The sequence below is a fragment of the Leiobunum rupestre genome, chromosome 6 (genome assembly GCF_980474605.1).
Source record: "Leiobunum rupestre chromosome 6, qqLeiRupe1.1.hap1, whole genome shotgun sequence".
Classification (NCBI taxonomy): domain Eukaryota; kingdom Metazoa; phylum Arthropoda; class Arachnida; order Opiliones; family Sclerosomatidae; genus Leiobunum; species Leiobunum rupestre.
The window spans coordinates 14586723-14598454 of NC_143389.1; the positions used below are offsets into that span (position 1 = coordinate 14586723).

An 11732-nucleotide genomic window follows, 5' to 3' on the forward strand; every position below is an offset into this window, starting at 1 on the left:
GAATTTTGAAAAATTGAAATCATACCCGTTCATATAACCTGTTATTAAGCAACTAAAATAATCGCTTCGTATACTGCACCCAAATTATTTCACTTATACGTACTGTTTTTTTCCCTTAATATTATGTTCGGTGTTTCATTTACAATGTCGTGAGCTAAGTAAGATTGGCATCCCTAAAATAGCATGGCTACACGATGGCATTCTTCCAGTCAGTATGCGGCAATCTTAAGATGACGCAATCAATTTTATTTTTCTATGACGTCGTGAATAAACTTGTTTGTATTCATCACATGGATTTCTTAGAATTTATTTAATATATAAGACGCGTGATGTTCTTTCTTCACTTTATTTGCGCTTTGAAGATAAAGCGAAGAATATTGTTTTGAGCTCTTCTACTTTAATTTTATTAATAATATCAAGATGTTCGTGAAACATCCAGCTGTTTTCCTAGTAGCCACTTTGGCCTTCGTTTTTTCCAATGGACAGAGAGGTAAGTAAGTTTTGAATACTGAAAATTAATTTGTTTATAAAAATATAAAAGTTTATTAAAGAAAGGGAGATATGTTTATGATATATTTAACTAAAATATCAGAGATAAAATGATAAGTACGAAATTAAATATAAAATTAGTCTTAATGCATTTTTAATTATATTTCTAAGTATTCTTTAACACCGTTGAAAGACACTAAATCTTTTATTTCAATTATAAATAAAATATAATAAAATATAACATAAAAGTAGGATAGAAACCAAATAATTAGCAAATTTTTTACCTCTTGTGGACTGGTTTTTAAAACCTTTAAACAAACTTGCCAGTTATTTAAGCAAAATGAAATTTCAATTGGTGAAGTTTCAAGAAGATATGCTTTACTTAATTTTTTAATTCGAAGGTCAAACAAGATGTCCAATCGGTCAAGTTTTTGGAAGTTGCGGAAGTGCCTGTGAGCCATCATGTGCCAATCCCAGACCACAGGTCTGTACGTATCAGTGTGTATCGGGTTGTTTTTGTCGACCAGGACTCATCAAATCAGCAAATGGGAAATGCGTACGACCAAACCAATGTTAAGCTTCGCTACTTTCTAAATCTCTTTAAATACTAAATCATTTTAAAATATCAGAAAATGTAAATACAAACGGGAATATTCTAAAAATAAATAACATGTGAATAAAATATTCCATAGGTTTTCAGTTAATATTATTGTGTTCATGTTAGTAGCCTCACTAAATCACACAATTGATAAAATTATTTATAAACCCAATAATTAAAAAGCAGTTTTAAAAACCTGACAGTTTCAAATCTTCATAATTTAAAAACACTTTTTTATGAGGTTTGTATGTTTGTAAGTACATGTAAATGAAAGCGATTTAGGTAAGATTTCGTTATGTTTAAATCATTAAAGAAATGAGTTTTACTTATTATTCTTAATATACAATCTATGAAGTCTTCAAATTTTTTTTAAAATTCTTTTGATTTTAGAAAATAATTCACTCTAATAGTACTTTCACTATTCCAATTGTAATCTTAGTGTTAAAGACGATTAAAACTCTAGCCACCGATAACTTATCTTAAGAAAGATGATGTTGTGCTTTAGGAATATTATTTTTTTATTTTAGTTCAAAATTACAATTTAAGCTAAGGTTTGAGTATTAACACATTAGAACTTTATTGATATGTCGGGAAACGGATTTGGAGTATTTTCCATAAAAATTCAACCTGAAATTGAATTTAAATAAAGGTGCTTAACTAAAAAATAGTTGGGACGGCATTTGGAATGCAAAATAAAGGGAAAAAAGAAAGAATAGAAAAGGAAAAAAATCATACAATCTAACTAGATAAAATATAAAAATTATAATAAAAAACTGTAGGTGAAAGTTCAAGGCACTCCTCGATGTAACGCGGAAAAAAAGATTCGTGTGAGATTGGGTTACTTGGACGATGATTTTGACTAAAACGGAAGGCCTTGCCCTTCCCAAACGTTTCATAAAATGTATTAGACATTTTTATTATTTTTATTAAAACTTTGCGCAAAATGTTAGTGGTGTTTTTAACTTATTTTCTATAAGGTTTGCTACTATCAGGTGCTGTCATCAGGACACGAAATGTTTTAGGGGTTTCTCTACATGTTCTGAAGAATATCTAATTAAAATCATTTCTTTCTGGAAAGTTAAAAGGGTAATTGAGTTTCATAATCCGAAAGCTTCTATAATAAATGATATTTTTAACTCCATGAAGAAGTCTTTTTTAAACCTTTTAGCATGTATAGTACTTATATTGATGGAATTTTAGAGGATAAGAAAACAGGCATGAATTTACTTGCAGTTAGCGTTAAGCAAATTGAAATATGTGTCAATACACAAATTAAAATATCGAACCATTGTTTTTTCTTATCAGAAGTAAAGAAGGTTCCATAAAAGCACTTTAGCGAAACGCTCCTTATTTGTAAGAAGATATGTTCTTCTAAACGCCTGTTTTGATAAATATGATTTTATAAATTAGGCCCGCAATTTTATAAGGAACCTTTTAAATGCAAGAGCTCGTATCCGCCTTCAAAATGTTCTATTGTGGGCGCCAACGGGTGGGCTGTATTTGTCAAACAATAATTATTTTCCGGAAAGGGCCTGTTGCAAGTTTTTCAAACATCAAAAATAGCGACTGCGCCTATAGACGCCCGCTAACTTTTGCTCAAAAATTAAGTTCGCTTACAGCTTAGCTCCCCGAAAGAAGCTCCTCTACCGAAGATCCATATAAGGACAGTTAAAAAACAGATATCAAAATGAGAAGATTTCAATTTAAGCGTCTGGTAATTGAAGTTAGATCTGACAACGTTTAAAATCTAAACATTTTCCTAAACGCAAGCTTGTAACGCTTTTTAAGCACGTGTAAAATCTAAACGCGTTAAGCCGCCAAACGTTTATGCGACAAACGCGTTAAGCCGCAAAGCGTTTATGCGACAAACACGTTTAGTCGCCGAGCGTTTATGTGACCAACGCATTTATCCGCTAAAACGTTTATGTGACAAACGCGTTTAACCACCAATCACTTATGCGACAAACACCTTTAGTCGCCGAGCGTTTATGCGACCAACGTATTTAGCCGCAAAGCGTTTATGCGACAAATGCATCTAACCGCCAAGCGCTTATGCGACAAACGAGTTTAGTCGCCGAGCGTTTATGTGACCAACGCATTTATCCACTAAAACGTTTATGTGATAAACGCGTTTAACCACCAATCGCTTATGCAACAAACACCTTTAGTCGCCGAGCGTTTACGCGACCAACGCATTTAGCCCCTTAAACGTTTATGCGACAAACGCGTTTAGCCAAAAGGCGTTTATGCGACAAACGCGTTTAACCGCCAAGTGCTCATGCGACAATCACGTTTAGTCGCCAAGCGTTTATGCGACCAACGCATTTAGCCGCTTAAACATTTATGCGACAAACGCGTTTACCCGCAAAGCGTTTATGCGACAAACGCGTTTAACCGCCAAGCGCTTATGCGACAATAACGTTTAGTCGCCGAGCGTTTATGCGACCAACGCATTTTTCCGCTAAAACGTTTATGCGACAAACGCGTTTAGTGCGCCAAGCGTTTATGCGTCTAAACGCGATTAGCCACCAGGCGTTTATGCGACAAACACGTTTAGCCACCAAACGTTTATGCGACTAAAGCGTTTAGCGTGCCATGCTGGGCGCATATACACGCTTGTATATCGGGTTTACTAGGGTGGTCCAAAAATATAAAACTTACACCAGAGTCCTAGTCCTTTATGTTACTTTTAATAATAGTATTTAATACTAATTTAAAGAAATTGTACTTTCGTTTTATTTAGAAAAATATTTAGATTCCGAATTTTTGCCTTTGAGTTTGTGTAACTTTTCGTTTTGATAATAGCAAGAGGAATGAAAAATTATCGGTTTAAATATCAAAATGACAGTTTTTTGGCAGACAAATAGTGTATTTTCGTAAGGTGTTAGGGATCGGGAACCACTCATGAGAATGAAATAGCTACCAACTGTTAAACAAGTTATTTTAAGATTTCAATAATTTTTTCAAGAGGCCGTTCGTTTGAAGCTCCCTATAGGTGCAGCTCTTGGGCATGACCCATCTTCGATAAAAACAAAAAAGCGCGGTTAAGTATCGCTGAGGAGATTATTTTGAATGGCCCGATATAGTTGTTCATTGGGATGGAAAGATTCTCCCTGATTTATTAGGCAATGAAATAGTCGAACGTTTGACAGTATTGGTTTTTGCAAATTGAAAGGGAAAACTACTTGGAGTATCAAAACTGACCAAAAGCACCGGTTGAAATGTTGCAGACGCAATACACAATGTTTTGGAGACATGGAATTTGGAGAATGAAGTTCAAGCTATGTGTTTTGATACAACTTCTGTCAATACAGAGAAACAACACGGAGCTTGTAAATTGTTAGAAGAAAATATCAAAAGCTTGCTTTCCGTCATCACATGTTAGAAATTATATTGAGCAAAGTATTTTCACCATCTCCTTAAATGCTCCTGAGAATCCTATTTTCAAAAGGTTCAAGGCTGTATGGGGCAAAATTGTCCACTAGCGCTATTAAGTTCTAGACAATGTTCCTGGAACTGATTTAAAAAAAATCTATCGATTCTTTAACATCTACGCTAAACGGTGGTCCCCAGCCTAGGGATGGTAATATGGAGCAAAATAGCTTACTGTATTAGTTCTTAATCACCGTTTATCTAAAGTTCATTAGTGAGTACCAGGACCAGTACCCCACACAAGGTGCATGGCAAAGCTTATTTATGGTTTTAAAATATTCCTTTTTTGAGATTTGTCTAATAAACTGATTTGACTCCGCTTATTTTCAGATATCGTTTCTGCTGACGCTTATGTTAAAATTATTGAACAAATAACTACTAGGCCAACTGAACGCATGGTTAGAGGTAACTCCGTTCTTCTGAATTAAATATGATTCAACGTTGGGAGATTTTTTCACAAGGTGTTTGAAGTGGTCGACTTACCACAAGGAAGAAAGACCATCGGGAACCGTTGGATTTACAAGACTAAACACAACGAAGATGGCACGGTACTACGACTCGTCGCAAAGGGCTATTGCCAGCGGGAAGGCATTGACTTTGAGGAAACGTTTGCTCCAGTGGCCCGTTTTGAGACGCTGAGACTTTTTCTCAGTACAGTCGCCCAGAAGAAATTGCATATGAAGCGGTTCGATGTGAAGACAGCGTTTCTCCATGGTCATTTCACAGAAGAAATCTTCCTAAGCCAACCAGAGGGTTTTGATGATGGAAGCGGGAGAGTCTCGAGACTCCAGAAAAGTCTATACGGTCTAAAACAGTCGCCAAGTTGTTGGAACGAGCGCATTGACCAAGTCTTACAAGATAACGATTTCAAACGAGCTGACGGCGATACTTGTCTGTACACATACACCGATGATGACGTATACTTGATACTCATTCTGTATGTAGATGACGGTTTAGTTGCCGGAAATTAAACTAAGGCCGTTGATGATTTCCTCGACCATTTCACTGATGAGTTCGAGATAACTACAGGAGACGCCGCAACATATCTAGGGCTCAAAATTCATATAACTAACGACGGATCAATTTTCCTTCACCAGAAAGCCTATCTCGAGAGAGTCAGGGAACGGTTTAATACGAGTGACTGTAAGCCCGTAAAGACCCCTGCTGTCACTCCAAACCTGAAAGAAGTGAGTCAAGATAAATTTGAAACTCCAGCAGTCTATTCTTCCGCCATAGGAAGCCTTCATAATGCGGCTATGGGTACACGTTCCGATATCGAGTTCACCGCCAATCGTGCCTCGAAAGCTATGGCTAACCCAACGAAGACTTATCTTTCGGTATTTACGCGGAACAACGACGATGGGCCTCTTGTTCCTGGTCCCTTACTGTGGCGCAGATTATGCAGGTTGCGACAAAACCAGACGTTCCACATCAGGCATTGTCTGTCTACTGGGGTCCACTCCAGTTGTTAGGGCTAGTCGGAGGCAACAATCAGTTGCGCTGTCCACCACTGAAGCAGAGTTGGTTGCTGCCACCGAAGCTGCAAAGGACGTTGTCTGGGTTAAAAGTATAACATCAAGCCTGGGCACCCACGATCAAGATCAGATTCCAGTCCTGCAAATCGACAACACCGGAGCGATCAAACTAATCCACAATCCAGAGTTTCATCGCCGCACGAAACATATCGAGGTCCGGTAGTTCTAAGTTCGAGAACTGGTCCAAGAGGGTATTCTGAGCATAACCTATGTGCCTAGCGAAGATCAAGTCACAGATATCCTCACAAAGCTACTACCTGAACAAACCCTCAAACAACACCGCCAGAACCTGAGTCTACCACTCCTGCGATATCTTCATTGAGGGCGAGTGTTGAAGAGAAAAAAAACAATGAAGATTTTTTGTAACAAAGTCTTATTGCTTAAAAGATAACGGAAAGATAAAACTTCCCCTATGTAAAACAAACTTGCGTATAGCTGTTATCGCCATTCAACAGTACTAGTCCGCTCTTACTAGTCAGTTTTCTGTTGTTCTGCCATCGTTTTCATGAATTGTAATGTATATTTATGTTAACCAAGTTGTTAATAAACCGTTCATTACTTTTAACTGACGTCATCGGATTTATTTCGGGGTCTGCGCACTGCTCAGTGTTGCTGTTAAAAACTTCAACAGTATTGGTAACATAAGGTTTCGCACAAATATGGAAAAGGAAAAAGCTAATCGGAATTTGAGCCAAATTTTCAAACAATGATGTGATCATTTAAAAGACAAACTTACTTTTGACACATTAATTATAGAAAAAGAAGCAGATTTGTTAGTTTTAAACTTTCCAGTTTTCTTTACTCCTTTTACTCTTCCAGTCGTTGCTAATGATATTTCAATAAATTTTATTACCTGTTAGGTTTGAATTAATTCTTCATCTTCATCAGCCTAAATAAATTATAACACATTTCAACATTTAAGACAAAAGCCTTTAGGATATTTTAAATGTGTGCTAAGAGTGAGGTTCTATGTTTTCTATATGTCAATTAGAATCGACAATACTTTCTCAATTTTTTTCGTCTTTAAAAGTTAGAATGTATGGATGATCGCTTAAGTTATTTGCTAAATAAGCCATTTTTTATACTCAAGTTAAGGTGAATTGATACAATATACATTGGACCACATAGAGATTTTTACAACTCAGCTACATGTAACTGTCCGATGGGAAATAAGCAAGACGCCAAAAATTAAAACTGGATTTACATGAAGTTTAGTTTTATTATTTAATTCAGGTCATCCGTGAAAATACTATTTAGGATACATATGGTTACACAAATCAGACGGCGTTATTTAATTAATTTTATGTTTATGAAAATTGGTTTTACCATGAGAAATGCTAAAACATTTTCTTTGTAAAAACCCATTACTCAGAATTGTTATAAATGGCCTTAACTATCTCTTTTCAAAGGACAGCCAAAATTTGCAATAAACGTCCGAACAATATTTCCTTGAAATAAAAGATGCATACCATAGATAGGTCCTTTCTTACAATTGACTTTAGTTTGATAGAAAACTAACTGAGGGGTTCAATTTTGCTTCAAGCTATACAAATTAATAAACAGTCAAACTTCTCATTGGGATTAAGGATCATGGTCGTTTCTCCTATGAAAGCTTGAAGTACATCCCACTCATCAATTTATGTTCCGTCACTCTCTAAGAGAGCCTTTACATTTTCACTTTGCGTAATTCCGAATTTACCACACGCTATAGGGAAAATAAAAATATAGTCAAATCTGAACTTCATTCATTAAATAATTAATTAACCGGCTTAAATGAAGTTTTTGTAATTATTGGCAACAACTGGCACGGTCCTGGGTGATTATTTTAAACAACGGCAATTATATTAATTAGGCCCATGAAAAAATTGTAATTAACGTAAAATGTTGATCCACCTAAAATAATAAAAATACTTTTAATCTTAAAAAAAATCCAATAAAATATCAGGTACAATGCAGGTTTTTGGAATTAAAAATTGGGTTTATTACAATCACTTAGTAAAAGGTTTTAATAATTAACGAAAGCACAAGGGTGTATTCAGGGAAGGGGTTTGGGGTTGAATAATAATAATTCACCTACCACTATGAAACTTCAAGAGAAGGAGTGTTGTATAACATAACGTATTATTTTCCGCCAGTTGAATGACAAATCTGTGGCCATTTGTACAACAAAGTCTTTAAAGGAATCATATATTTTTGGTTGTGTTTGGTTTTCTTTAAAGAGTAACGGTTCAGATGTTTATCAAAGTATTATATTTCGGTTCTAACGCATATAACATAACAAATAAGATTTATGCAAACTGTATCAAGCACAATCACTGAATAACTTGTATAAGGACAGTGTTCTTTTCATAGAAATGCCCATATATCTTGATAGCTGGACTGACATACATCAGATTGGTATTGGCTGCATTTTAGTCGTGGTGAAAAAGTAAAGCTCTTCTTTTTTCGTCAATTTTACAGTCATATCCTTCTTTAACTTCATCTACACTGCTTAGAAAATGTTGATTTTTCCCCCCCACTACCATTAGTATGTTGCAAACAACGCCAACGCTGGTGACTTAATACCATGGTTTTTGGTACGGCCTTAAAACATCTCCACTGTTTTTCCTTAAAATACGAATGTTTGCTTTCCCACCTCATAAACGAATGATATCCTAAAGGACCGTAATTTATCTTATATTCTGGAAAATGCAACAAATAATGCATTTTTGGTGTTATATTAGAGTTTGGGTACAAAATTTTGAAATAATCAACGTGCTCTGCCACAAGACTTTTAAGAGTCAACACTGCATCCATACTAGCGAGAGAGGAAAAATAAATCTGGGTTATTTCAGTTAGACGAATGAAATTTTTCAAATGGGGATAACCAGATGGAAGTCTTAAAGTTTGTCCTTTTATTTATTTACTAGCTTTAATACCCGGCTTCGCCCGGGGTCTTTTTGATTTGTACGTAATTTAAGTACGGTACCATAACAAAACCGTCTTCAGAAAACTTTGTATTTTAATTTCCTGCTGATGATTTTTATTTTGTACTCCTTAACCAAACTTTATTTTATTTCTCCATTTGGGAGCGACCTAAATTGTTGAGCCCTTTCACTTGGCCTTTTACAAAGGAACTGCTTTACTTTAGTGTCAAAAAAAAAGATATACCAAAGATGACCCGTGATGGGTTTTCCAAAATCACCGGGCCTCTTATCTTGAAATGTCCAATAGTCGAGAGCGAGAAGTCCATTAAGAGCCCCCAAATTTGACCACTTCTACCTGTCCGTCAATGTAGAGCCTACGGGTGACTAAGATAAGCCCATCCCGTCAAAACCTCCGATACCACTCCTAATTTCTACATGTGTCAGTGAAGCAAAGTGGTGGATGTCGATAAAAAAATTGAAAGCTGAGGCCAGCCGGATTAGTAGATAAGGGAAGCAAAGAGGCGAAAGTCCAAAGTTGAGTAAAATAAAATTGAATTAGTAACCAAGTCAAATTGAATTAGATTAAAACCAGGTCAGGTATTTGGAATGCTTTTGTCCCATTCGACCGAAGGCGGTTTTTGAGGTGTCCCATTCGACCGAATTCCGCCGAAACGTGCGGTTTTTATGTGTCCCATTCGACCGAACGCTGCTATACAAATTGGCTTTTGCTATGTTTTCAATTTAGCTATGCCATTTTAATATCTTTGTACTATGCATTTATTGGAAAATAAAATGGAATGAGCATGAATTACATTTTTATCTTCACCTAGTCAAGAAAAGTAACTGAACCAAAACTGAAATAGTAAACTTAACCACCTCTAACCTAACTTAACCTTACCTAACCTAACCTAACCTAAACATGGATCTTCGATAGTACATACCTTATAAATAAAATACCAAATCACCCCGCCAATTGGGCTACATTTTAAAATTCTTTCGGTCGAATGGGATTCGGTCGAATGGGATTCGGTCGAATGGGATTTCGGTCGAATGGGAATAAACGTTTTGAATTAGGTGTGTTTATTTGGAAATCAGGCTATGAACATTGAGTTCAAACTTCAAAGCTTTAGAGCTAACAATTCTCGAGTTTTATTTTCCACATGACTTGTGTTGAGTCCATTGAAGAGCCCCCAAATTCGACCCCTTCTACCGGTCCGTCAATGTAGAGCCTAGGGAGCGTCCATTAATTACGTGAGGCGATTTCGGCGATTTTTCGACCCCGCTCCCCCCTTTAGGGAGATGTCGTGAGATTTGGCTCGTCCCCCTCCCTCCCCTGTAGAGTCTTCAACTGGGATAGTAGATGTGGGGAATTGTATTAGACACTACGTTAATTGGGAGAGCTATTCCGACTTTAAATTCAAATGACCGACTAAAAAATCATTTGAATACATTTTACTAATTCTAACTATTTTAAGTAATACTCTACTGTTGATAACCAAACAGGACTTTAATAACGATATTTGTTAAATCAAACAGAGCTCCACTTTTCGGGTTCTTACAAATTCAAATCTAATTTCAAACTGAAAATCGTTGGAATATTACTAACGTCGAAAGAGCGCGCGATCTTAAATAGCGAATTTAAAATCACGCATCTTATGTCATTTTTCCTTCGATATATTATTATAACGCCTTTATTCTTGTTCTATGCGCAAATAATATTTCATATACATATAGATGCGTTTAAATTATACATATTTTTTACAAATCTTTTCATTTTTAACAATCTAAATTTGACAGCGTTATATTTCCGAATCAATGGTACTAAATAAAGACTAAACAACAAAGTAGTAAAATTTTCACTTGATGCGCGACATTTTTCAAATTCCCCCATAATATCACGTGAGATTTTCCAAAATTCGTATTTTAGTGTAAATACGTTTTAATCTGCGTTTGATTGCGTTGGATTTATTTATTTATGCGCAAAGGTGTTATTGTGTAGGATTAGGCATGTTTTACTTAATTTCACCCAGTTTTATCACAATTTTACACTGTTTCTTGTGGAAAAATATTACGTGATATTTGTCGAAACCCCCCCCCCCCTCTCCTCCACGCCAGATTGGGTGAGATTCAGCTCGACCCCCTCCTTCCCCTAAACGCTCCCTTACGGGCGACTATGATAAGCCCTTCACGTCAAAGCCTCCAGCTGAGAGGTGAAAGGCCGAAGTCGAGTAAAATAAAACTGAATTAGATATAATAAAAATTGATTTAGTTTAATAACCATGTCGGATACTTGGCATTAGGCGCGTTTAGTTGGAAATCAGGCCCTGAACATTGAGCTAAAATTTCAAAGCTCTAGAGCTGGCCGTTCTCGAGTTTTTAGGTACATGACATACAAATAAATAAATAAAAGGACAAACTTTAAGACTTATAGTTATAGATTTATTTGTATGTGATGTTCCTAAAAACTTCAGAATGGTTTACTATTTTCATGTTTTTTTTATTTAAATTTTAACCACTAGTGGCTCTAAGAAAATTGTAAAGCGTCACCGAAAACGTACAAATAGCGTTGGCGCGAAAAAAATTGACGTATTTTTCACTGACTAAATACGACTTGAAAAAGTGACCAGTTGGGCAAGCTAAATTAATTTTTTTTTAATTCCATTGGGAGAGTAGGGTAACTTTATGAAAGTCAGAAATTTGTTGAACTGGTGTTTAAAGCAATAAACACCGCTGAAAAATCGAGAACACATTGGCGAAATAATTTATTATTAT

At 35.8% G+C, this 11732-nt stretch overlaps 1 protein-coding gene across 1 annotated transcript; it reads left to right on the forward strand.

Moving 5' to 3' along the window:
• Positions 1–367: 367 nt before the first annotated feature.
• Positions 368–2091, forward strand: LOC149939340 (chymotrypsin inhibitor-like). The gene is made up of 2 exons (XM_090178413.1): positions 368–490; positions 891–2091. The coding sequence occupies exons 1-2, from the start codon at positions 421–423 to the stop codon at positions 1064–1066; spliced, it is 246 nt and encodes an 81-aa protein (XP_090034539.1). The 5' UTR covers positions 368–420; the 3' UTR covers positions 1067–2091.
• Positions 2092–11732: the final 9641 nt, after the last annotated feature.